Source organism: Cricetulus griseus, chromosome 4, assembly GCF_003668045.3.
Source record: "Cricetulus griseus strain 17A/GY chromosome 4, alternate assembly CriGri-PICRH-1.0, whole genome shotgun sequence".
Lineage (NCBI taxonomy): Eukaryota > Metazoa > Chordata > Mammalia > Rodentia > Cricetidae > Cricetulus > Cricetulus griseus.
Genome location: NC_048597.1, coordinates 21931960 through 21959876, shown reverse-complemented (window position 1 = coordinate 21959876; position 27917 = coordinate 21931960). Strand labels below are relative to the sequence as shown.

General features: G+C 39.0%; 1 protein-coding gene across 4 annotated transcripts in view; it reads left to right on the top strand.

Moving 5' to 3' along the window:
• Robo1 (roundabout guidance receptor 1) overlaps nt 1–27917 on the top strand; it is a 370504-nt gene that overhangs the window by 221549 nt on the left and 121038 nt on the right. For all 4 annotated transcript variants that reach the window (XM_027412417.2, XM_027412416.2, XM_027412415.2 and 1 more), the window contains exon 3: nt 7003–7160. In XM_027412417.2, the coding sequence (XP_027268218.1) occupies nt 7003–7160 (158 nt within the window). The remainder of the gene's footprint in view (nt 1–7002; nt 7161–27917) is intronic.

Genomic DNA, 27917 nt, shown 5'->3' with positions numbered 1-27917 from the left:
TGCTCTCATGGTGTTGACCTTCAGATAGAGGCAGGCAGTAAATACAGAAGAATATTCTCTTCCTTAAGGACTCTCTGAGTGCAGGATACTAAATATAAAGTTGATTTTATGAAAGAAAGAATGCCTCAATGCCTGCCTGTCTTGTTCTAATCGGGGTCCCATAGCTCAGATATCCTCATTTTGTCTGTGTTATTTTAACCTTGCCAGGGTATTCCTGAGTGTGACTTTCATTCTGGCACTTGGAGGCCCCCATCAATGGCATTCTTTGTCCTCATTCCCATTTGTACTGGCAGCTGAGAAATTTGGCAATTCCTTACATAGTGACTAATAGCAATACTTCTTTGTAGATGTAATGCCCCATAAAAATGGCAAGTCCTGTATAAACATTAAATAATTAGTTTTCATAATAACCCTATCAAGACAGAGCGTAAAACTCTATTTTGTGTGGAAATAACTGAATCATTGTGAGTATACTTATCGAAGTCACAAAGTATTGCAAGAATCACTGGTAATTCTGAGGTTTGCGACTCCTGTTTTCTAATTCATGGCCGATAAAATTCGGCTCCATAAACGATGCATTCTTCAGTAGTAAATTAGTTTCCCTCATACTTTATATTCAAGTCTGTAATGTGGACACATCTAGTCGATTACTGACACATTTAGTATGCCAGACACGAGTTAGCCACTTGACCTTTCATCCTTTGGGAGTTAACTCTGTGTCATCTCAGACTTTCCTATCTACTGGGTTTTCGCTATTTAAACGCCTATTCTTATGAATGTCCACTTGTCTCTGGAATGCATTACAGATGTTCACCTCAACCTAGCATGCCAAACTTACCTTTCATCTGACTGCGTGAATCAGCGCCATTGTACTAAGTGCTGGCGAGTATGCTGGCGAGCAGGAAGCATCACAGTGTTGTCCATGCTTCTGCAAAATGGAAGTATAGATTCAAATTAGGCCCAGTCTGAAAGTTAAGTCTTGTCTAACATGTGAAAGGTGTCAGACATTTGTCTTCTGCACCAGGACAAGAAAAAAGGTGGAAGCCAAGGAAAGCATGCCCCCAATGCTGCAGCCCAGCAGAAGCAGTCCACAGAGGCATGTGTGTGACTTAGCTTGCTCCTTCTGTATATCTTATATAAAACAACAGATTCCCATGGCTTGCTTTTAATCTGGTAATAGCATATCTTTCTTTCTTTCTTTCTTTCTTTCTTTCTTTCTTTCTTTCTTTCTTTCTTTTCTTTCTTTCTTTCTTTTTTTTGGGGTTTTTTTTTTTTTTTTTTTTTGGTTTTTCAAGACAGGCTTTCTCTGTGCAGCTTTGGAGGCTATCTGGCACTTGCTCTGTAGACCAGGCTGACCTCAAACTCAAAGAGATCCACCTGCCTTTTGAGTGCTGCAACTAAAGACATGTGCCACCAACACCCAGCTGTAATAGCATCTCTTTCTATCTGCAGTGTTTTGCACATTAGTGTTTCCTAAGATTAACTGAGATGTAGCATCTACCAGCACCAGATGACCTCAGGAATGCATATTTTTATTTTTTAAGTAAAAAGTATACTTCCTTCCTAGGATGGAGATTCAGCAGCTTGTGAAATCTCAGAAGCTCCAGTAGTTAAGAAATCAGTGCTGCTTCCACCATGGTTTCCCCCAGAGTCTTAACTAAAGCAAAACTTTACATTCTAAAATCTAGTGGCATACATTAAAACCACTTGCAGAAGATGACATAAGCATGGAAGAAAACCCATAGATAAATTCGGTGTCAACCTTAAGAAGTAAAGTGTTTTAGAAACCATCCCTGTAAATCCAGAACTCTGTACAGAACTGATATTTAAAAATAATACTTTTTAATGGCATTACAAGGTATTGGCTTAAAATGAGCAACACCTGGTGGAATATTATTTTACATTTTAGTTTTTAGTTTTCATATTTAATGTACTATTGTCTTGTTCATATGAACTATTTAAAGCTAAAATTTGGTAACTTATTCAGAATATTTTGGAATATTTAAACTTCTTTGTCCTATAAATATCACTTTCTAACTAAAAGTTCAGAAGACACATTGTTTAGATATTCCTGTACATTCCTGCACAGTTCCCAAAATATATCTGTTGATTCAAAATAACCTGCAACAAATCCTTTTCTGTTTCTATTTCTGACAAATGTTTCTTTTTGGCATAGTGTGTTTCTGTGTGTGGTGTGTTTCATTTGTGAGAGACTGTATGTGTGTGGATACCTATGCTTCTAGAGGTCAAAGGGCACCCCTAGTGTTACTCCTCATGAGCCATTCACCATGCTTTTGGAGACAGAGTTTCTCACTGACCTGGAACTCATGTTAGGATGGCAGGCTGGATGGTGAACCTCAGGAATCTACCTGTCTCTACCTGCCAGTGATGAGATTATAATCATATACCACCACACATTTTTAGGTGGATACTGGGGACCAAATTCACGTCCTAATGCTTTTACAGTAGGTGTAATATTAACTGAGCAAACTCCCTAACCCAAGACTATTTCATGATATATATCAATATATTTTTATCTTGTATCAGGAAATAGAAAAGCTGTATGGCGTAAATACCAGTCACAATGCTAGTAATCAGTACCGATGTCCTATATCAAAGAGTTGATTTTGAAATTGAGTAACAACTCTTAACACAAACCTGTAAGTTGACATTCAGAGAGGGGTCATGATGTGTTGTAAAACTGAGTCATTTATACTCTACCTCAAGGTGAACATTGTTTAATAGTTTAGAAAACAACTAGGGTGCTTTACTTAGCATAGGCATGTGCTACTTAGGAACTACAACTTTGTAATTAAATATACACTTTCTAACTTATTTTCTTCTCCAGTACCCTTCACTTTTTAAGGCCTTTGTTTTTTCTCTCCTCATCAACACAACTTTACTATTGGCTGCCAGGTCTCATTCACAAGATTGCCATTTGTGTAGGAAAATAGATCCCATGACTACAGACTATCTTCATTTGTTTTCCCCAAGATACCGAGTTCTAATTAAAGTGCCTATGTTTAATTAAAACCCATATTATTGTACAGCCTGTTCAGTTGGGTTGTGGTGAAAAATAAACTGTTGATGAGAAGTAACACATCATATGTATTCTGGATAATGAATTCTGAATCTCAATGTGCTGCTCAAAATGTGAAGAGGTCCCTTCCAAACATGGGGCGACCCAAGAAAGTTGAGTACAGAATGTTAAGAGGATAGCCATATGACTGTCAGGGAAGAAATTTCTCCTCGGCGAACTTCTGTTCCCTTGGAAGGAGACTGAAATATTAGTTACATTCTGATGCTTAAGTATTTGTAACTGCAAAGAGTGTTCAGACAAGACTGGTAGACAAGCAGCTTGGTGGGGGAAGCTTCCTGTGTATCTGGAGATCCGATTGAATCCTGCTCCTGATTCTTTACTCCTTTTCCATTTGTGTTAGAAACCTGGTAATCTCACTTCATCCTCAGTTTGCTCTGAGGAGTAAATGATTAGAAGAGCTGATGCTGAGAAGGGGATACATAGTAAGTATAGTGGGAAATTACCAATACGGAATCAGGTGGAGATATAAGGGTATTTAATAGGGAAAAGCCTTACTTACAGAGCAACCTAGCCAGCCGGTGGGTCAGAAGTCTGTACAGCAAGAAGCAAAGAGAAACCGAAAGGGCAAACGCAGTCACACTACGTCACTCTGACCACGCCCTCACAAGCGTGGTCAGGCACACCTGTAGCCAGCCCCTAAGAAGGCGTGGCTACAGCTTCCCCTACAAGTAAGTGTCCCACCTTGCTAAGGTTACCATTATATGATAATTTTATCCGTTTTGTGTCATGTTCTTCTTCCTTGAGAAGTTCTGATTTGTTAGATTCTCATTTTAAATTTTGATTTAATGTGGTATTACTTGTATTATGTCTGTAGGTGTTTTGCCTGCAGGTATGTCTGTGTACCACCTGTATAATTGGTGTTCCAGAGGCCAAAAAAATGCCTGAAGAGTCTTTAGATCCCCTGGAACTAGATTTGCAGATGGTGGTGAATTGCTCTGTGGGTTGTGAAACCTTAACCTGGGTCCTCTGCAAGAGCAACAAGGGCTCTCTTCTGTCCGTGTGTGTGTGTGTGTGTGTGTGTGTGTGTGTGTGTGTGTGTGTGTGTGTGTGTGTGTGTGTGTGTGTGTGCTCTCTTCTGTCCGTGTGTGTGTGTGTGTGTGTGTGTGTGTGTGTGTGTGTGTGTCCCCGTTCCTATGTAGGGGTCAGAGAACAACTTGTGAGGGTTGCTTCTCTTATTTCATCACTTGTATTCTAGAGATTGGACTCAAGTAATGGGGCCTATCAACAAACAGCTGTACCTACCCACTGAGCCATCTCCCAATCCTTAACTTGTTTATTTCTAAGAACTTTGGAGCTCACATTGTCAAGTGTATAACCACACTGAGATGAAGTCTTAATTACATGTACACTAAGAGTTTTTGTTTGTTTGTTTCTGTTTTGGTATTGGTCTTGGTCTTATTGGTTTTTTGAGACAGGGTTGCACTGTGTAACAACCTTGCTTGTCCTGGAACTTGCTCTGTAGACAAGGCTGGTCTCGAACTTATAGAACTCCAAGTGCCTCTGCATCCCAGTGCTGGGATTAAAGGTGTGTGCCACCAATACCTAGCTACACACAAGTTTTTAAAATTGGACAATTTAATTAAAAATGATGTCATTTAATAATATAACATACAATATTATCCTCAAAAGGAAAACTTCAAGACAAATATAGGTAAGAAATACTATTTTTATAAAAGAGTGAAAAGTATTAAATTCATGTTTTTATGAACCATTGCCTGTAGCCTTAAACATACTGGATTTTTATAATTTACAGCTGCCAAAATAGCTACATGAGCATTATCTAAGCAACAATCTTTAATGGATTATAGTTTATTAGCTTTCTATTATATACTATAAAAACAAGTCTGAATAGTATGATAAATGGAAACTATAGCTTGATGGATCTTAAACCTTTGGTATTTTCATAAGACCTTTTACTATTTGTTGGCTTATTGGAGATTATGATCTTAATTTATAAATAAGATGAAGTATGGCCCAGATTACTTTAAGTCTACCACCTGGAAAAAAATGTAAAACATAGTTATTTTCCTTTAAAAGATATTTTACTTTTGGGTGTTTCAGGGGTGTTCAATCATTTCAAGGGTGTTGTCACCAATGAGCGACATGATCCAGTATGGGAGTTTGCTGCCTGTTAAGGCCAGCTAATTTGTTTTTTCTATAAACTTTACAATTTGTTTGTTGTTCTTAGTTAACACCTAATAACGATATAGTTTATAAATGGTGAAAGCCTTCAAGCCCTGTTTATTTATTTTTAATGAGGTAATGAAGATATCTCAGCTCCACAAGATCCATTTTATTATACCTGTGATGATTTAAGAGCATGTAGTAAAGTTACAATTGCAGCAATTTGGACCAGTCATACTTCATACTTCCTTTGCTTTTTATCTCACTGTGTGTGTGTGTGTGTGTGTGTGTGTGTGTGTGTGTGTGTGTGTGTGTGTGTGTATTTTTCTTTGCAAAGATAGGAAGCAGGACTCTTTCTTGAAGCAGCGTTTTCCACAGGCTAACATGCTGTTTCTGTACCAAAGTTGTTTGAGCATGCAAGAGAAAACCAGTTTCGCATGGGTATCATGGCTTACTGAGTTACATGGATATGGTTAGCACAAAGAAAGAGAAAGGAAAGAAAAAATATAAACTACTGGGAGCCAGTGAGTTTATTTGAGGCTAGGAGAGCTAAATTTCGGGGTGATTTTATTTTGACTGATGGTTTTCGGGATCATAGTGCTTCATCCATTACAGCATTTTAAAAAGCCACATGGGTGAGAATATATCCATCTCTGCATATACAACTGCAGTTTTAAAATTCAATTCAGTAGTTTTTAAAGATAAACACTATTCACTCCAGATTTATGTGCTTAACTTACAAATAAACATTTTAAGTGCTGCCTTAAATTACTTTGTAAGATGGTTCGAATCGTAGTCCCCACAGGACAAAGGTAAAGAACTATGGGCAAGTTAACCATTTATTAGATATTGTGCTAATCCTCCTTGTTTTTTCTTAAAAATACAGGCTATAAGTAATATGTTCATGATTATCTAGTAAAGGGCATGATTGGGATTTAATTCAGGACCTCTTGATAATATCAAAGTTTTGAGGGCAGTTTTCCTCTGTGCACTGTTTTTAGAGCCCATTATTTGCTTAATTTCCCACATTTCCTCTCTCCACTCACTAAGTAAACAATGCTGCTTATTTCATAGTATGTTAATAGTGTTTTTCTGTCCAGTTGAGATGGCAAGAATAGATTGTTTATTCCATTAAAATTTAGAGCTCACAATATAAAAGAGATGAATAGTATATTTCATTCTAAATAGGTTTATGGATTTAATAAGATACTGCCTAACAAAAATAATGTTGAACATAAATTCTGATGCTGTTGCTAATTATAACATGTATTGTAGTTCCTCACCCAGTGACAATGGGAAAATGCACTGATTTTGCAGTCAATGGCAAATGTGTGTAGTTTTCATAGTGACTATATTTAAATTACCTTGGTAATACAGTTATCTACAGCAATTTAAATAGCTATAAAATCAATTGCATGCATGCATGCTTGTAAGTGTCTTCATTCATGTTTTTGTTTGTGTGTATGTAATTGTTGTAGTGATAGGTAGAAAGCATTGGCCTGATATTTCTTGTAACGAACTGTTAGGGCAAGGAGCAGCAGAGTGCACCTGCTTGCTGGCCTGTGAAGAATCTGAAATAATCCTTCCTGAATATTCTTAAGGGATAAGTACTTTTTCTAATCAGCAAATGCCTGCAATAGATACGGGCTCTTCAAGCTTCATTGTGATAGCTATTAGTGGAAGTGTATTCTAATAAATGTCACTTTTGCTGAGGCTTGGAGATAAGGACTGCATGTCTCATCATCATTGAATGTGATGATTTCATCTTGTCCCTACAGTACTACGGGATGACTTCAGACAAAACCCTTCGGACGTCATGGTGGCTGTAGGTGAGCCTGCAGTAATGGAATGCCAGCCTCCTCGGGGCCATCCAGAGCCCACTATCTCCTGGAAAAAGGATGGCTCAGCCCTGGACGATAAAGATGAAAGAATCACTGTGAGTACTGAACCCAGTTGCAGGGAGCATATGCCAGTTGACTGTGCACATCTTTACCCAAGCAAAAGAGGACATAGATCAGTTCTCAGCGACAAAGCCTTGCCTTAGTTCTCTTTTTCATTTCTTTTAAAAGAAAGACATTTTCCTTGTGTAGACATGAAAATAAGTGATGAAAACATATGATTTTTAAGGGTTAATAAAAGGCAGGAAATATATTTCCAATTCGAAAGTATGAGTTCACACTTTTACGTAGACTCACTTACTGTGATTACTTGCGGCTTAGACCATTTCCACACATTACATTTAACATTATTACAAAAATTATTTACAGAAGGCGTTTTCCAAAGATTTTGTAGTTTACTTATGGGTTTGCATTAGCCCATTCTTCTTTTTGATTTGCTTTTCTATTCTACATAATTTAGTATTGCTTCTGAAAAATAAAATCTCACTCTGACTATGTAAATGATGACTATGCCTCATTAGAAAATAGAATCCCATGGTTACAGAATAGATTGGAAATTCCTGATTTAAGTGGAAAATTATATGATGCATTATCTTTCGGAGGCCACAATTCCACGTGCTTTTTCACATATTTTGTCCTATGAGCTGTTCACTGAATGCCTTCATCAAACACGCTCTCATTGAGTCTGTGATTGTGTGGTACTCCCTCTTCTGACTCCCTTTGTTGATATGCTGATATCTACTGTTGTGAATTTATTGGCCCAGGGGAGTGTGTATGCAAGAACTCTGCTAATTTATCAAAGAAGTTATAACACACATCACATGCTTCTAAGAAAGGCTTGCACTAGTCTTGAACAACCAGTTAAGCAAGTAGCATAATAATTCAGCCATAAGAGGTACAGAAGGACCAGCTGGCTCCATGTTTAGGGAAGGAAATAAAATGTGGTTTATTTTTTTTTCTCATCACTGACCTGACTTCATATGAGTATTTCAACTTTTCTTATATGTCTAGAAACTGGTGAAAGATAATTCAGCTTTATCAGATTTTAAGAGGCACTGAAAAGTCACAAACAGTGAAAATTCTTTGTGATGAGTTTACTTGGGAAAATGAAGTTAAGAATTCAGGGGAATAGAGACTGAGAATAAATATTTTTCTGCTTAGTGACAACAATTACTTTGGGTTCTGTGTACTGATGACTTAAAAACATTTTACCCTTATATCATACTCCAGGTCACATTAGGGCATAAGCTATACTTCCCATTTCCCTGCCTTAATAATCCAGACACACTTAATGGCTATTATATTTGATTTCTCAAGTTTCTCGTGATCACCCATTTGCATTTCATACAAATGAAACACATAATTATCAGCACTAGGTAAATTGTGGTGAATGTGTCCTGGACAAAACCAACTAACTGTATTGTGTAGTTTGCAATTTGTACAATGTTATTGGAAAAATTAAATAGACAAAGGTAGAAAGGGATTCATTAGAGGTTGGCTATGTCTGTAATGTTAAAGTAATGATCAGAAAATGCCTCAATAAAAATACGGGGGAAGTGAGCAAGAAAATGGACAGGCATTCAGGAAATGTGTCTTTTGATAAGACAGAGCAGTTGATTCAAGATCCTACAAGTGTTAAACAACTGACATTTTCACTAAGGAGCAAAGACTCTGTGGGTTGACCAGAGCAAACAAAGGAGACTCATAGAAGATAATGTCTTCAAACAGCAAATGGATGGCCTAGTTATGTGGGACTTTACAGATACTGCAAATATTTTATGTTTTTCTCCAAGTTAGGAGACGTCTGTCAAGAAGGTGTGAGTGGTGGCCTTCTCAGTAGTAGGTAGACTAGTTGGGAGTTTTTGCAGTAAGCCAGACACGAGGACAAATGGTGCAGAGGTCATCATTATTTAGATCCTGGATGTATTGCAACGTAGTACCTCCTGCCCCAAATTTCAGACATGTTGGGCATGGCCTCTAAGATGTGAAACATTAAGACATACCTTTGTGGGTTGGCCTGAGAAAGTCAGAATGTGTGGGTGACATTAACTGTGGTGCATAGGAGATAGATGATTGGGGTGGGATGTGTCAGGGGCTGAGGTTTAGACATAGTAACTTTCAAATGCTCATAAAAGATCTAAGTATATATGAAAGAGGCAGTCGGGTATATGAGTCAGAAATGTCGGCTTGAGGTTGAGGCTGGAGAATGAGTTAAGTTGTGGTAAGCATACAAGTACTCATTATTATGCCGTCCTCCCCTCCCCTTGAGCATGTGGAAGACTGATCCAGCTTCTCCTCAGGCAGATCTCTGACTCCTTCAGCTGCCTGTATTTAGAATGAAACACCAAAACCTTATTAAATATCAGTTACTTGAGTGAGCCTCAGCCATGCTGTCTTTACCGCAAGGCAACCTCTCTATCCATGGAACACAGTGAATAATGAGCCACAGAATTGTCCACTCCTCACCTCTGGGTCCATGACCAGCATGTAGGCCGGATGCAGATTGGATTAGTGCTGAGAGAAGTCCTATAGTTTTCCTAACACAATGTAATCTATCCTGATGTGTGTGAGATTCACCAGGGTCTACCACTTACTAATGTTAAAAAGTGGTATCATTTAGTGAATGAGTCTAGACAGAAAGGAAGAGATGGAGCTTAGCTCTCAAGGAAAAGGGCAATGAAATGAAATGAAATGAAATGAAATGAAATGAAATGAAAGAGCAGCAGAAACCTCAAGTGAAAAAGAAAATAAACCACATGGACTGTCCTGTGCTTTAAAGACCATCTGGGGAGAAAGCAATTGCGGACGTTAGACTGAGCAGCATTACGACTAAGGGTTGAGGACTAGATGTATACACTTGGTGTCAGTCAAAGATGATCCTGACAAGTGACATTTCAGGGAAGGTAGGGATGGGTAGGTTGTTAAAAATACTGAAACTGGGCACAGACTAGACAGGATTCTTTATAGATTATATCTCAATGTGGTAGGTAAAAACACAAAACATGCCAGTTGATTTTTAAGGTTAAATCTTAGTGTATCTATATGTATGTGTTGATTTTTTATAACATTCATAGTTTAAGCCTACTGCAGTAATTTTTTTTCAAACAAAATCTTGGAAACTCCTCCTGCATCATATATTGTTTTAGACAATTTTATGATTTCTGCACTCTTTACTTTATTAGAGAATCATATTTATTTTCAATGCCCAAGGGGATGCCATCTTCTAATTCAAAAGCACCAGCCATTCAATACCTTCAGCAGCTTAGAATCAATGTGAAAAGCACTTCTAATCAGGAATCAGACGATTTAAAGATGTAATAACCTATGACTATGAAATGATGCCAAGATATTAATGTATAAATAATTCTAAAATCATTCAAATGTTGCCAAAATGCTGATCTGCAGTAGTGTTTCATATTCCAAGAAGTATTTACTTCTGAAATTTTGCTACCCCCAATACCATCTGTGCATTTTATATAAATTATGACCATTGAACTGTTAAAACATAGAACTAAGAAGCACAGTTTTATACACATAGAGAAAGGGTTGTCTAAAAATTGGCAGTTTGGTTTTGAAATCTCTGTTCTTTCTTAGATCATACTTGGTTTTGTTTTGTTGCCTACCTTTAGGCAAGAGTAAATGGAATGATGAAAGCAGAAACTGGAGATGACCAGTAGAATGCATGGCTGTATTTCTGATTCTTCTTCTTCTTCTCAAAATCTGAAAATACATTCTTAGGAGATGTTGGTTATCTGATATTTTGTGTGGTTTCCTTTCCTGAGCTTTGTATTCAAATGACTGTTTTCATTTCTCTTGTTAACGTGCTTTGCCAAATGTGTGGAGAACTGACAAGCGGGAGATGAAAGCGCATAACATCTCTATGCAAGGCCATTGAAGATAGCATGGTTATTGCTACCGTTCAGGTCACAGGAATCTCTAGAGTTCTTTAATGTGGTGGCGTTTCTTTGTTGAAAATTTAAAGTACACATCTTCCAGCTGTGAGAACAAAGACACGCCCTGCACAAAGGGAAAGTATGTAATTGAATTGTAGCTGCACCTGTATTTTGGATATTCTTTAGTCATTTCTTTTCGCAATGACCTAGATTCTGAGCCAAAGTTTAGATCCATGATGCTCATAAACTAGGAGTATATAAATTACATTTTCTTACATGACAGGACAATCTTTTCAAGCTCTGTTGGCATGGATCCCTCAGAAAAAAAGAGGCCTCACTTGGTGGTTGTCTCAAAAACTCTCTTTTATTTTTCTAAATAGACACAAGATCGTAAAGTGAGAGATATAGAAATAGTTTAACTGCTAGGCTGGAAAAAATTGACTTGCTTCACGTCTTTGAGAGTCAGTCATAACCATCATGATTAATAAATGAAGTTTTCTCATAGTGATGAATCAGAGTCCTTAAAACTCTCTTTTTGATGTATAACAATATTAAAATGAACCTTGCAAAAAGTGATATGTTTATTTCACTAGATTTTGCAAGTATTATATTTAAGTTAAATATATTTTGCAAATATATCAAAAAGGAAAAACAAAACTAATGCCAAGTATTAAAGCAATAATTCTATGTTCATTAAGACAACAAAATTATTTTTGAAATAAGGAAAAGTTAAGTTTAAAGTAGTTATCACAAATACTGTTCTAGATTATAAAAGAACCCAATAATTCACTAACCTATTTTCTTACAAGATTAACCACAATAGATGAAAACATGTAGATATTAAATGGCCCAAGAAAATGCTGATATAATTTTGGATTTCTGAATGTATGGCTAGTGGATAGGAAAGAAGGGGAAGCTGTAAAAAGGAGTCCTGAATTGGTCTAAATAATCAAAGGCCAGAATCAGATATAGAGGGAAATGCTGAGAGATCAGAGAGAAGGACCAATCCTGAAGCCTTTGAGTAGTTTACTTCCCAAGACAAATCAACTTCTCCTCGGGATGGAGTGTTTCACATTTTGTGTGGGTGCAGGTAGCATGGTTAAAAACCACCACACTGGCATCTTACAAAGCATGAGTTCTACCTGGACTCAAGTCAGACTTAATTTGTCATAGTGACCTCTGTGATAGATTTTGGTGAGTTCATTGTAATATTTTTAAATAATATATTAAGACTGTTCGTTTTCATGTTTGAAATTCAGTTTGGGGCTTGGTGGCCAACCTTTCTTTAAGATAGATATCTTTTGTTTCTATTGAAAATAGATTCTTCTCTCATTCAGTACATGCTGACCACAGTTTCCCCTCCTTACGCTCCTTCTGCTCCCCCAGACCTCCTTTCTCCCCCAGACCCACTTCCCCCTCTGTTTCCTCTTCAAAAATGAACAGGTCTCCAAAAGACAACCAAACATGACAAAAACAAGATAGAATAAGACAAGGGAAAAGCCCTCATATCGAGGCTGGACAAAGCAGCCCAGGAGGATGAAAAGAGTCCCAAGAGCAGGGAAAAGTGTCAGAGGTACACCTGCTCCCACTGTTCGGAGGTCCACAAAAACACCAACCTAACAGCCCAAACACATGGACAGAGGACCTGGTCCAGACACTTGCAGGCCCAGTGCTTGCTGCTTCACTCTCTGTCACCCCTGCTTAGTTGATTTTGTGGGCTGTGTTCTCCTGCTATTCTCTAACTATCCCCTCTGACTCCTATGAATTTTGTCTTCAGCTTCTTGTTCTTCCTTTTGCCTGTCCTCCAGATAATACAAATGTTCTGCATTTCCTATTTTTTTTATAGGATTGAAAAGTAATTTAGACAATAATCAAATCATTTTATGCTAATTATTTTCATTAGGACTAGACCAAACAGAAACCATTTTATGAGCATATAGTTGACTCTATAATCGTGAGTTCCGAGTGACACTTCCTACATATCTCCTGCGTATTTCCATTAGATCCCCCCTCCCCCCTCCCCCTCCCCTTTCCCCCCTCCCCCCTCCCCCTCCCCCCTCCCCCTTCTCTCCCATCTTCTTATTGTTTCTTTTACTCCTAGTTTCTTAAGGTTACTGACAGAGTTCAGAGCAATAATTATTTGCAGGAACATGGGCTCCTTACCAGTGTCTACAGCACACTGTCTTTCCCACCCCCATCGACCATTGTATATTGATATTCAGGGAGGGGTGGGACTTTAATAGCTACCATTATCTCCTGAAAAGCCCCAGGACAGAGGGTGGGCTCCAGCGTTTCAGGAGCTTTACTCCTCAAATCTAGGACAGCACCCCCTCTTTAATCCATTTTTAGAAAGAAAGAAAAAAAAAACTGTGCAAAAAGAATCACACTGCATCAATTCATTCTCTCCTGAGCGTTTTTTGTGGCTTTTCTTAATGTTTCACTGTAGATATGATGACCAGCCATCACCATTTGCCCAGGACTCTCCTTGTATTTAGTAGTGAAAACCCTAGCCTTGGAAACCTGTCAGATCTGAGAAAACAAGAAGAGCAGGCCACCCTAATCCAAGACAGTTGAAGTCAATTGTTGCATGCAAGATTAGCTTTGGGCGGCATCACAGAATAGGAAAAATAACTAAATATGAATAGAAGGTCTCAGCTGCCTTAGTTCTTTTACAAGCCAAATTAAGATTTGAAGATAAAGTAATGCAGCCATGAACAAATTCAGTTATATACCCAAACACTCATTTAGCCCTTCCCTCCCCATGCTAAAGAGACAGCATTGCTGAGATGAGACATGTCATAACTTTTTCCAGTCCTGTTCTGCATCCTGCGTGTCTTTGAGGGTTTCTCTGATTTCCCATGTTGGTGTGATATTTGGGTAATATGCAGCTGACTCACATCCCACCCAAATCCCCTGGGTCCTCCAGATCCTTCACACATTTGGCAGTCATCCCACTTCTTGCCAATTGCTTCCTCTCCTCCAATTCCCATATGTCTCCTTCCTGAGCCATCTGCTCCTCCCCCTTCCTTCAGCCGGTGCTTTGCTCTGTTCTTCAGTTTCCTTCATTGTTCAATGTCCATTGCTTCCTTTCCCCCATTTCTCTTCCAGAGGAAATCATTGTATTTACAGCTGATGACGTAGAGCCCCACTGCCCTGAGAAGTTAAATTTGTGTTCCTGAAAGATAAATTATATCATAGTCAAAGGAAGCTGGGGTGGAAGGCCAAAAATAGATGTTTTCCATCATGTACTTTATTTCTTCTAAAAAAAAAAATAAGTTTTTACTCATGCTATGAGTATGAGTAAAATGAATATAATTAGTTGTGGTAGGAGTACATAAGTTAATTAAAAATAAATTTGTGTTCAGTATAGTTATTTAAATTTCAAATTGTATAATTGGAACACTGCATCAATAGAATAAAATACATGCTTGAATATTATAAGACCAAATTATAATGTCAGTTTTGAGCACTTATATTCATGAGCCTTTAGAAGGTATTTAATATACATAAATTACCTTTTCTTCTTGTGTCTGTCAAATGGCTTGTCTTATAATACTTGTATTATTTCATATGTGTCATGGAGAGAAAACACATTACTGTCAATAATAATATTCTATACATACATACATACTCAAGTATTCTGAATGTCCTGGAATGTTTTGGTAGGCCTGTGTGGACTCTAATTAGAGTTACTTACCAAAACAATATGGAAAAAAAAAGGGGAACTTTTTGCTGTGCCAACTGTAATTTCATGACTATGTAATAAAGTCATGTTTTAAGTGTATATAAAATATATCTTGTCTTACATGTCCTTTCCCAATAATATCTGTATCCACACCAGATTCACAGCTATGAGAATATTCACTTCTATAGAATCCTGCTCAGTACTTAGGATGAACATGATGAGTTAGTGAGGAATTTAGACTAATGCTGGGATGAGGAAATTGATGCACAGCCTTTGTCCAGCTGTGTTCTGAAACACAATCATCAGCTGTAGACTTTATAGGGAAATAAGCCGAAATGCCTAAGGCAGCCACTGTGTGGAGTGAATCAACATTTTTCCCATGCATCAGAAACACTTCTAGTTAGAGTCCATCCTTAGGGGAGTTGAGAAATTCTATGATTCAGAAGAGGAAGGGTGGTTGAGAAATAATAGTTAACGTTCCCAGGGAGCAGTCTGGGCCTTCCACAGACTTTCAGGTCACATAATTACGTGTAGATCCTTCATATCTGAATACAAAACTAGGGCAAAGAAATCCCAGGGTTTTTCCTCTACCTGTGAACAAAAGCCTTTCAACAAGACTGCTAGAAACTAAGACATTCTCAATTCCAGCATACATATTAGGCTATGTCTTAGTTAGGGTCTTTATTGCTGTGAAGAGTCACCATGTCCACAGCAACTCTTATAAATTGGGGTGCTCCTTTATTCAGTTCATTATCATTGTGCCAGGGAGTGGGTGGACATGCAGGCAGAAGTGGGGCTGCATCTTGCAGACAATGGTGTAACTGTCACACTGAAGGATGTGTGTGACATCACATGAAGGATCAAATAGACATCAAAGCTCACTCCCATAGTGGCACACTTCCTCCTACAAGGCCACACCTCCTGACAGCTCCATACCCTTTGGACACCCTTGTCTTTCAAACTACCACATTCCACTTCCTGGCCCCCAAAGGCTTATAGCCATGTCACAGTTAAAAAAAAAAATGTCTTGAAAAGTCACCACCTCAAACTTGTTTCAAAGTCCAAAGTCTCCTCTGAGACTCGTGGAAATCTCTTACTGTATCCTCACGTATAAAAATCAAAATAAAAAACCAGATCACATACTTATAACATATAATGGCACAGGATATGCATTGCCATTCCAAAAGGGAGTGGAGCATAGCAAGGAAATGCTGGACCAAAGCAAGCCCGAAAACCACCTGGGCAAACTCCAAACTCTGTGTCTCCATGTCTGATATCAAAATGCTCTCTACATCTCCAAGTCCATTCAGCTTTGTTGACTGCAACCCACTTCTTTCTCTTGGGCTGGTTTCACTCCCTGTTAGCAGCTCTTCTCAGCTGGAATACCAGCTGAGAACCCATCTTGGGTTCTTCAGGGCAATGCAGGGTTCAACTTCATGGCTTCCTGCAATGACCTCTCTACTAGGTCTCCATTCTGGGACACCCCTGACACATGATTGGCTTCAGTGAATTTATCCCATAACTCCTTCTTTCCTTAACTCTGAAGCCAGAACCACGTGGCCCAAGCTGCCAAGTTCTGCTATTTGCTAGGGCTAGAACATGGCCCTCTGATTCAATTATATCTTCACCAGCTTTCTGTCTTTCATTACCTAAGCTTGATTGTCCCGAAACTTTCTCTGTAGACCAGGCTCACCTCAGACTCAGAGATCCACTAGCCTCTGCCTTCTCAGTGCTGGGATTAAAGGTGTGCCCTACCACACCCGGCTTTGAGCTTTTCTTTAGTTGCTTGTCACAAATTGGAAATTTAGTTGGGTGGGATCTTGTCCTGAGGTCACTTCTCCCTTGTTCCGTTTGTTAATGTTTATCTTCTCAAACACAGAATTTTGCCCCGTTTCACTTGCTGGTGCTCTTTTTCTCCCCCAAATTTACATTTTGTAACTTACCCTGCTCAACTTGCTCCTTTTCATTAGAAATCTTCATTGGAGTTACCATTAATAACCACAGGACAGTCTATACTAGGCTGCTTTGAGAGTTCTGCCAACCAAATTAATGCAAAACTCGTCAACAGAAGAGTAGATCACAAACCAAAGCCCCTGGAATGCCTTGTTTGGGGATCTCTCATTACCACACAGTCTGAAAGTGTGTCCCATTTCTCAAAATGTTCTCTTAAGCTATCATCTGTGGTTTCAAAGTTCAGACCACCAATAAACAGTTTCCTCAACTGTTCTGGTTCCTTTGATCTTAATTCTCTAGAGTCACAGAATTTTGTAATGACTCTCTCTGTCTCTCTGTCTACACACACACACACACACACACACACACACACACACACAGAGGAATTTATTGGAATGACTTACAGGCTACAGTTCAACAATTGCTAGCTGTGAACGGAAAGTCCAAGAAAATAGCAGCTGCTCCGTCCCATGAGGCTGGGAGTCTCAGCTGGTCTTCTGGATGTGTTGACAACAAGGGCAAGCAGACAAGGAAGAAGAAACCCTTCATTCTTCCACTGTCCTCATATAGCCTTGCAGCAGAAGGTATGGTTCAGATTGAGTGTGCCTTCCAGCCTCAAGGTCGGGATCAAAGGCATGTGTTTCCCCACCTCAAGGTCTTGGTTAAAGACAGCAGCCTCAAGATACAGACCAAAGGCTTGTTGCCTTCTTGCCTTAAAGTCCAGATCACAAGTGCTCCTTCAGTTCTGGATTATAAGTTCATTCCAGATATAGTCAAGTTGACAACCAAGAATAGCCATCATAGGCTAGATGTCAGTAAGGTATTCTAATGAAGATTTGGTTACTGTTCTTATTGAAATTTTTGATTACTAAGGTTTTTTTTTTATTGATTTATGAAAGTCCTTGCTTCTGCTACTATATATCCTGACCTCTGCCTCCTCTTTTTGTTTTAATTAAAATTTCACTTCCAAACTTAAATTCTTTAATTTTTGTTTCTCCGTGTGTGCATGCGGGCACGCACAGATACAGATACACACACACACACACACACACACACACACACACACACAATTTGTTTGTTTTAGGTGGTGGGCACACATGCCTGGCACAGTGAGCATGTGAAGATTAGAGGACACTCTTGAGTTTCAGTCCTCACCTTCCCCTTGTGTGGCTGGCACAGGGCTGGCTGCTCATTCTTCACGGAACTGCGGCAGGCCCAGTTTTTTGCCTGGATGATAATAATATCAAATTTATGTCTTGTAGAACTTCAATAGGCTTGATATCATCTAGTCTGTCTGCTCATTTTGGTCGAGATCATTTAAAACACCAAGTTATTATTCTTTGGAAAATCCCTACAAGTCAGCATGAGCTTACTCAAGAACCACAGAGACAATGCAAAATGTGTTCAGAGGCAGAGTCAAATGAGCAGACCTAGATTGTCAGACAAGGGATTTCTGGGTTAACAAATCATCTTTAGCAGTTTGGAAAATGCTATGTAGTTCTCATGGATACTTTGAGTAATATGTTAGACTTCCGTGTACATAAATGACCTCACATATATATGTGATCAGCCTATATAGTCCCATGCAGTTTGGATATGGTAATACATTGATACTTTATCATGTTTGATTTTAATATTCTTTTAAATCTCTTGAGAACATTCTCTTCTTCTGAGTATTTATTTGTTTTTGTTTTTGTTTTTCAAATTGGTTTCCTCTAAACCAGTCTTTACTGTTATTTTTTTCTCAAATAGCCAGGCCCACCCAAATGTTGTATCGAGAATAGGTTGGACAACACAAAGAGGACTGCCTCACTCATCTGCCCAAGTCTGGTCACCATGTGCCTCTAATTGGCATCCTCAGTCCTCCAAAGTGGATTGCTCACACTGAGAAAGGCTCCTAGAAATTCTTCTCATCTTCCCCGAAAAGTGAGACTTCCTAATTCAAGCTATCAGTGAGGTGCACCTATCCCAAACATAATAACTGCTCAGAATGAACCAGGTGGCCACAGGATGTTCCCACAGCAAGAATTTGCGGTTTGCCTGCTACCCTAACACAGAAAGCAGACACAAAATCGCGGTCGCCCTCTTCTTTTTCTGCTTACAGTGTACTCTTAATCCTGCAGCTTTGGTTCCTTCAGTTCTCAGCACTTTGATATAACTGATCAGCCCCTTAAATTTCTCCAAATTGCCGTGGACTCGTGGAATGTCGCCGGAGTCTGGGAGCACTTTGTTTAATTATAGGTTGAAGTCGCTTGCCAAATTAAAGACACAACCTTTGTGGGTTCAAGGATGGTGTTCTTACCCATGTATTTTATTTTCAATGTTCTATTAATCTCAACTGAAATGTTTCTGCAAAAAAAAAAAAAATGTAGCTTCAAATTTACTTGGAGGCATTGACTATAAATCTTATCTTTGCATTGGAAGAGTTCAGTGATAGCAGCGTGGGGTTTGGTAAAGCCTTTGTGTTTAGTCGGTTTACTCTGCAAGTCACTTATCTGTGATTGTGCATGATGGCCAGACGGCATTTTGTTTCTTTGTGTTTACCTCAAACAAAATGAATTGTAACCTTCCTTTCAAAGTAGTACGTTCCAAAGTTCACTGATTGCACAAGGCCTGCTCTCTTTAAAAGAGGCCCCAAATGCAGAAATCAAAGAAACATTTGAAGCCATTCAGGTTTAAATTACTTTTCATCTGTACCTTTTAAAGGGACCTGAGATTTCCTTTTCATGGTTTATGCTTGGCAAGTTAACTTTGTTTCTCCAGGATGTCCACACCACCTCTTTTAAGGAAAGATTCTCTCTCTAGAATGATTTCATTTCTGATTCTTAGGCTAAGGTCCCTTATTGCCAATTGTGATTTTTCTTTGTCTAAAGGGCCAGTTGCTTAAAGCAAATAGCGTTGGGTAACATCTGACCTCTTCAGTTTTTATCTCCTTAAAAACCAAAGAATTTGATAATCTGATAAATCATTCACTTGTAAAATAACCTGGTGTACATTAACACAATTGCTACCAGATGGGACATGGTTTGCCTTCTTAAATCTTATAAATGTGGGTGCTCATGAAGATTAGAAGGCCGGCCGTGTTAGAAACAGGCTGGGTTAAGATCCACTTGTATGGGAAAATCTCAAGAGTGGTTGAGTTCAATTTATATAAAACTGGCTGGAAATAATGGAAATCCATCTTCTTGAGTGGATAAAGGAATCCATTATTTCTTGTGCTGCCTTTTTACCTTCCTGGTGTCACTCTGCTGTCATCCACATGCATCACACCACCCTCCGGTGCCCTGCGTCATGCTGGGAAAGATCATATCAGATTGGCCCATCTTCATTACAGAAGCCCATAAATATTCCACCCCAACTCTAACTGTGCTATAATAATCAACTCATATGTACCTGGCAGCAAGAGAGCCATCCACATGCTTATGTGCTGTAAATATGCACATTTATTCTGGGGACTACTAGATCGATTGAGGGCAATTAGGCTGGCTTTGCCAATCAGGCAGGTTTAATCCGGCATGTGTTGAAAAGAGGCTCCTGAGTCTACCACACATGCCGGTGTTAAGGCCCTGTAATTCTGATGAACATTGGGTCACAAAGATTGCTATATGAAACAACTAGGATAAACTGCCACAGTCTGTATAAAGAATGCCTACAAAAACCATCTGATGTATTTTGCTCGTAAGACAGTAGGTTTTTTCAGATGTTATTTTTTTGTGTGTGTGATTGGTACATCATTTCAAATTCCTAGACAAACATCAGAGAATTTACATACATTTGTTTGGGAAAGGCATCGGAATTTGAATATATCTTCCACAGTATAAGAATCTGTTGTAGTGCCTAGGCCCTGCCCCAAATGATGTAACAGACTTTGATGATTCCCCCATGGAAGGCCTCACCCTCCCTGGGGAGCAGAAGGGGCATGGGATGGGATGGGGGGTTGGTGGGGGGCATGGGAGGGAGGGAGAAGGAACTGCGATTGATATGTGAAATAAGATTGTTTCTAATTTAAATAAAAAAAAATCTAGGAAAAAACAGAATCCATTGTTGCCAGGTGTTGGTGGTGAATGCCTTTAATCCCAGAACTTGGCAGGCAAATATCTGTGAGTTCGAGGACAGCCTGGTCTACAGAGAGAGTTCCAGGACAGGCTCCAAAGCAATACAGATAAAAAAAGCTCTGTCACGGGGGTGTGGGGGGGAAACCTGTTATAAACTGGAGATCTAGACTATTACACATTATCTGAAGAGATGGTAGCTGACATCTTGAGAAATCTATACATCCATTTTCTGTGGAGGAAAATGCAGATAATATGTTTACTTCATATGTGATGTGTGTTTTAAATGCTGAAGTTAGGGCAGAGTCCTGGTCATCACAGAATGTGCGCCATGTGTGAAAGGCAAGCAAAATGATGGGAAACTGCATTTGACCTCTGACTTCATTTTGCTTCTTACTGTTCTCATTGACTCCTGGCACAGCCGACTGATAATGCCAAAGTTTCTGGTTACCTTTTTGTCTGGAAGCAACCTAGGATTCCTCCAATTCTGATTTTCAACTCCAAGTTCTCATGGTATAGTTTTGACATAGGTCAAGAGCAATTGTAACACCCAAGATGATTGGGTGTGAGGCTAAGCGCAACCAGAGACCTATCACAGCAGTGTGTCCTCCCTTGCTGATCTGGGCAGTGCTTTTCTCTTTGCTGTGTGTTTGTCTTGGCCATAGAACTGAACCCCATATGATTGCAAGAAAATATCTTTGATGCAAACCCGAATGATTTTTGAAATATTTTTCAAATAAGTATTTTTTTCTTTTGTTGCTGTTTTCATTGATCAAGATAGAAATAGAAGCACTTCTTTTTCCTTTTTATGTATCATGACTCCATCACTAGTTCTCAAGAGGTGTACATGGTTAATGCTCAAGCTAATGCTGGTTTGAACTCTCATTCAATCCTTGTGTTTCCAAGTGACTACAACCCCAACATGGGTAAATAAATGATCATACTTCATATGAATGTGTGTGTGTGTGTGTGTGTCTTCATTATTGAGGCACAGAATTGCCAAATCAATGAGATACGTTGAACATAGTATTGTGTTCAGTAAAAGAGAAGGAAGAAATTGGCTGCTCAGGTTTTGAATTTATACCTCTGGTCTGATGGGTTCAGTCTTCTGATTGATGAATTAGTTAATTAAGCTGCTTTCTTGAAAGTCTCTCTTGTTCCTCTTTGATATTCTGGGATGAAAACACCACCAGCTATGGATGAGACTTTGCTTCAACCTAAAACTTTAACAAACAAACATGTTTAGGCTCGTAAAGAATCATAGGCAATAATACTAGCTAATCCTGCTGATCTTTTTATATTTGCAAATTCAGAGTACCTTTTTGTAAAGCAAATCTGGCCACTGTATTTGCAAGTCCAGGAACCCCTGCCAGTACTCAATGGTGATTGTCTCTACCATAGGTCTCTCTGTCTTCAGAACATAAGTGAATTTAGATTTCTAGGGTAATGTTACAGATGACAACAGGTCTCTGGAAAAAGCATTATCTCAGCAAAGTATTTGGTGATGAAGGAAACCCTCACAGTGTGGAGAACAAGGAACCCTAAGAAGGCAGAGAGAGAAACGCACACAGATTTGCTGTTGGGAAAGTATTTTCAGCTGGTGCCCTTGTAACTCACAAGAGCCAAGAGTTTGAAAATGAGCTTTTCTCCTCTCAAATACTACGAACATTTGTCATCTTTATTTCTAGAGCATACTCATAATTCCTCTGTAGATTTTTATTTCAGGCTGTCTTAGCGGTGACTATATGTAAGTTCAGAATTACAGCCAGATGGCTGCATGAGGTGATAAAAAGCAAACCTGGTTTTGTGGGAGAGTGAAAATTGCCCATAAGACTTTGTTTTTACCTTTAAAACAGCAGGACATTGTTTCATGAGACCTGTGAAGGAAATAATACATTAAGTTTAATAGCTGTGGGCTAAATTAATTTTTCATATCCAAGCTGAATACTACCATATAATCTGCCTAGAATTTTCATAGAGGTAAAAGCCTATCAGCTCCCTGGCTTTTAGGGGACAGCTTGCAAAGGCTACTTTATGACAAAACCACTCTTTATATTGCCTGCATTTTACAGGATTCACTTTGGGGTTCTCGTCTATATGGCTTGGGAATCAGACACCTTGAAAATCAGCTAAAAGCCTGTATTGGGTCATCTGCTTTCCATTTCACCAGCAGTCTGCAGTTGCTGACTGGCGTTTGGAATGTTACAAATTAGAGGGGCTTTCTCCCTTGATTGCTTTTGGGTTCCATACTGTAGTGGCCCAAGAAAATGGGTTTGCAAGGGAAAATGCCAAATTCAAGTCTTTGTTTGTCTTTGGGCCCCACTTCAGCAAGCAAACTAAGTAGCCATTAAGAAGGCCACGTTTCATCTCTTTTTCCTTGTTAAAATAAAGCTTCATGAGTCAGTTCTCTGGTGGTATTCTTGCACTTACATAGAAAGGTCCTAATTTATCCCTCACAATGAAAATCATCCTCTCCCTTTAACTTAACTGTGTCTCCGAGGGGTGCCTCCCACTTGCCTGCAATTAACTAGGCTAGTTGAAGTCTGTCATCAAATTATCATAGGTGCACTTCTGCTGCGGCACAACAGCCCACTACCAATTTCTAAATTGCTAGGAGGAAGCAGTGAAGTTTAGCAAGAGCCGGAAGCAGCAGAGCACCACAGCTGCCACAGTCCTAGACAGAATTCTCCCTGGCCCGTGTTCTCAGCTGGCAGTCCCCCAAGCTGTGTGGAGAGCCACGTGCTCCCACTGGGATAATTGCTTTTTCTGCCTGAGTCTCTTGTTGCTTCTTTCCGATGATCAAGTGTGTTTAAACTCCTGGCTGAAATCATGTTGGTTTTCAAACGGCGTTGTAAAGTGTACCAGCAAACAAACGAAATTGGATCATGTGCTCTTGTATGTCTGTAGCTCAGGCAAATATAGGGCACCAATGAAAAGATCTTAATTGCCCGATTTCCCTAATTCTACTCCAAAGAGACTAATCTGAAGACTTACACGTTATGTTCTCTCTTTTTTTTTCCCTTTTGGGATGCCATCCTTCTTATGTCCAGAGATCAAATGTACCATGATGGGTCTGCCTCCAGTTTGTGCATATGCTGTTGCCTGGCCTTTTGTTGTAGAAGTTTATTTTGTATGTGTGTGCAATTCCCAGGAGCACTATTTACACTGTAAAGAGGCCATGAAAAATGAAATAGACAATGCCAGTGACTTAGTAAAATAAAGATGAATAGTTTTCACTATCAAGTTGGATGCTTTTTTTTATGATGAGGCTGAAATCTAGCTGGTTTAATTTTTTATAACCTACAGCGAAATAAAATATGATTAATAATAGTATTCATCTATTATCCTCTTTTGACACATCTCAGGGCACAGCTGTCCCCTTTTGTGTCTGGTACACCACAGCTTTACTTACTTGCCTTTTTGAGGCCACACGGAACTAGAATGTCTCTTATTCAAAAACCCTCAGTGCGAAATATTTTAAACAATTCTTTTTTTTTTTCTTCTCTCTCTTCTCCGTTCTCCCCCTCCTTCTCAGTCTCCCCCACTCATTGTATCAGACTGAAATAGCCACAGGGAGAAATGAAAGTTGTTTTTGTTGTTTTGTTTTTTTTTTCATGAATCTGATAGCAACAGTTTTCTGAAACCAGAAAGAGTGAGTTAACTTGCGAGCAACTTTGCTAGCTCAAGGACTGATGTGGCTGGCCCTAGTTTATTATTGCTGTTAAACACGTGTGATTTGACAGCTCTGTGAGATCCTTTTGTCACTGGCATAAATATCATTTAAAATCTTATTTTGTGTAATTAAATTACCATACATAAGTAGGCTATATACAAATTAATTCTTGAAATGTATCTTATGTTCAGGAGGAATACTGATATAATTGTGGCAGTAGTCATGTGTCAATGGTTTTGTTACTGGAAATTTATCAAAAATCTGAATTTTTCTTGGTAATGACTTTTAAATTTAAGCTTCAAAGAGAAAAACAATAATTAGTGTATATATCCAGAATATAAATTGCCTACATATAATATTAAATAGTAATTTCTAAACAGATTTTATCATCTTGATTAAAGCTGTTTTTCTTTTCTTTTCTTTTTCTTTTTTAATGATTTCTTTGTTGACTCTTTGGTAGTTTCCGTTCACCTCCAGATCCCTCTTAACCTACCCTCATCCCTAACACACCCACACAAGGAAACAAATCAAAGTAAGCAAGCAAGTGAACAAAAGCAGAAGCAAAAAAACAAAAGAAAAATAAACAAAACAAAAAAACAAACAAACAAAAATCACAACAACAGAAAAGTCTTTTTGCGGCGACTCCTTCCCTGCTTCTCCAACCCCTCTTCATCCTTGCTGGTGGTAATGGAGACTTGTGTGTATACAGTATTCCTCTTTGTCCCATCAGTTTTGCTGGAAAATGTCTATTGCAGTGAGTCACTGGTCTTGTTCAAGGCCTCTGGCTTCTGGTACACCATCATCTCTGGATCCTCAGCAGAACTCTGTGATATCCTATGGCTGCCACAAAGTCTTAGAGATCTGGACTAGTTTCTTCACCAGCTCCAGCATGTCCTAGATGGGGTAGATGCTAGGGTGGGTTTCTTGAACACTTTTGTTCAAGATCTGAATAGGAAAGATGGCCACAAAAGACCTGTTGTGCATTCTCTGACACTCTGTGAGACCACAATTGCCTGAATAATCTTTTAATTGATTCTAGTTTTTTTATTTCTGTGAGCCTTTTTGGAATCCTTACCTAATCCTTTCTCATTTGTACAGTAGAATCATGTCACTATTACTTTTTATTTATTTTAGTATGCAGTAAACTAGGATGACTATTGCTGTTTTTTTATTATTGTTTTCAGATAGGGTGTACTTATATGCTGCTCCAGCTGCCCTGCCGGTTAATGGCTATGAAGTATGGTGATTGGCTAGAGCCAATGCACCTATCATTATTGGTTTTTTTGTTTGTTTTGGGTTTGTTTTGTATTTATTTAATGTGCTCATTTGGGCTAGACGATGAGAATTCTTTCATCTGAACTGCCCAACATTAAAGCTTAAAATCACTTTTGTAGACCCATTAAAAGATATAATTCTCTTTCCTCTCTTTCTATATTCCATGTTTAAACAAAGTATCACTTTTCAATTATATTTTAGTATTGTCACTGTGATTGGTTTAGTGCCAGTTTGTGGGCAGGGACAGGTGTCGGTGTGAGTGTGGCGCTTCCTCATGTGGTTCTGTTGAAAGAAGCCTTGGGTAACCTCTTTAGACTGCTCTGCCAAGCAGGGAGCTACCTCAGCAGTTACCAGCATCTGCCACCAAGACTGAGGACCTGTCTTCAGTCATGCAGGTGGTTTTTCTGTCTTCCACTTGTACCTGTGTATGTACACATACACTCACAAAATAAATCAACAACTACGGTGAAAAACTGCTATGAAAAGAGTGCCCTATAAATGTGCCCAGGGTGTCTGAGAACTGTGAACAATTGGCCATCTAGGTTATCAGCATCTCATTGTCATAGGTGGGCCATAGTGGGTATTTCTGTAGTTCACAACAGCTTGTTTCAAGTCTGTGGTTCAAGGATCTGGGCAGAAATGACAGCACTCTTGGATGTCCTGCTCAAGGAGAGTTAGTGGAAAATCATTGAAGAATGATACTGTCATTCAAAACTACTCAACTATTTTGCAATATAACCTAAAAATAGCTGCATGAGAATGAAAGGTCTAACGAGGAAATACCCCTTCTAAGCCCAGGTACATTAGAAAGTTTTCCTCTCTGTGCTAATCACACTTGCCAAGACCTTGCCACTCACTGAGTATTTCTAAGCTTTTGGTCTTCTCAAACTCTGTGAAAATGAAGCACTACACAACTTGACGATGGTATGAGCGTATTTATGTGTGTCTTGTGTGTATTGTTTTAAAATATCTTTCTCTGCTAGCGTTCCAAATCAACATTTTATTCCATTGTTCAAATCTACTTCTTAGATGGTATTTCTAAAGGACACAGTTTTTAAATGCAAAAATCTATTAAAGGAAATGGAATAAATTAAGGGACAGTTTGCTGGTTAGCAATTTGAAGTCAACTTTGAAGCCCTTAATATAATTAGTGGTTTCGTTTTTTGGTCTGTTGAATTCAAGTCACATTAAGTTAATGTAATTAAAAGCAGAGAAGATTTTCTGTAGCCAAACTAGTTAATTAGCCCCAGTTGGCTTAGTATGTTAACTGAGAGGTGTATGGAGAATGTTGAGGAGGTGATGTCTTTAAAAAAAAAAAAGAAAAAGTCCCGTGTAACAGACACTGCAAATCATCTGACTTGCTTTAGGGTAGAAAATGAAGGCGTAGCAAGGAGTTCATGTTGAGTTCATCTTTATTTCTGATTGAAAAAAACTGACTTCGGGGTAAACTGTCTACCCATAGAACAGACAGAACAAAAATCTTCCTTAATTTTCTCCCTCCCTCCCTCCCTCCCTCCCTCCCTCCCTCCCTCCCTCCCTCCCTCCCTCACCCCTTTCTTAGAAACATGCTCCTATACAGAGATTATTAGCTTTTCTTCCCCCTGTGTACCAGAAATAAAAATGCTTCCTGTGATTGTTTGTTTCATAAAGGCAGAAAAACCATTGTCTTTACTTTTGGTAGAGGAAACGGATCTGCCATGTAAGGGAGTCTATATTGTCACCCAATAGAGACAGTTTGTGAAGATAAAGGAGTTAGAAAAAGAGATTGCCTCCTGCTCCATAGAAATCATTAAATGCTTGGAGAAGATCTCTCCCCCAAGTAAAACAATCATGTCTAGTTTCTCTTAGGGAAAACTCCTAGCATATTAAAATAATATGTGTCAACCTCATGAAGGGTTTCCTTACCTTAGTATCTCTCAGACATCATCTTTTAAAAGTTGGAAGCTGTTCCAAAGAAAAATACCAAGTTCAAAGAGATTTGAGATTGTAACATTTTTACCACCTTCTTCTCTCCCCTCCTGTCTCCTTCCTGCAGAGGAGCAGGGCCACCAGGACCTCTCCTTTGCTTTGATTTCATTAAGTATGTACATAGCCGAGGCCCCCCTTAAAGTGCTGTCTGGGGCTTATGGAAATGGGGATGTCTAGTGTGGTTGCTGCCTTGGGCTGCAATGGTATATGAGTGAGGAAGTAAGACCCTGCCTGGGCTTTTTGACAGAGGCCAGAGGCCAGCATATTGTCTGAGAGCTTAGCAAATTGGGCTGCAG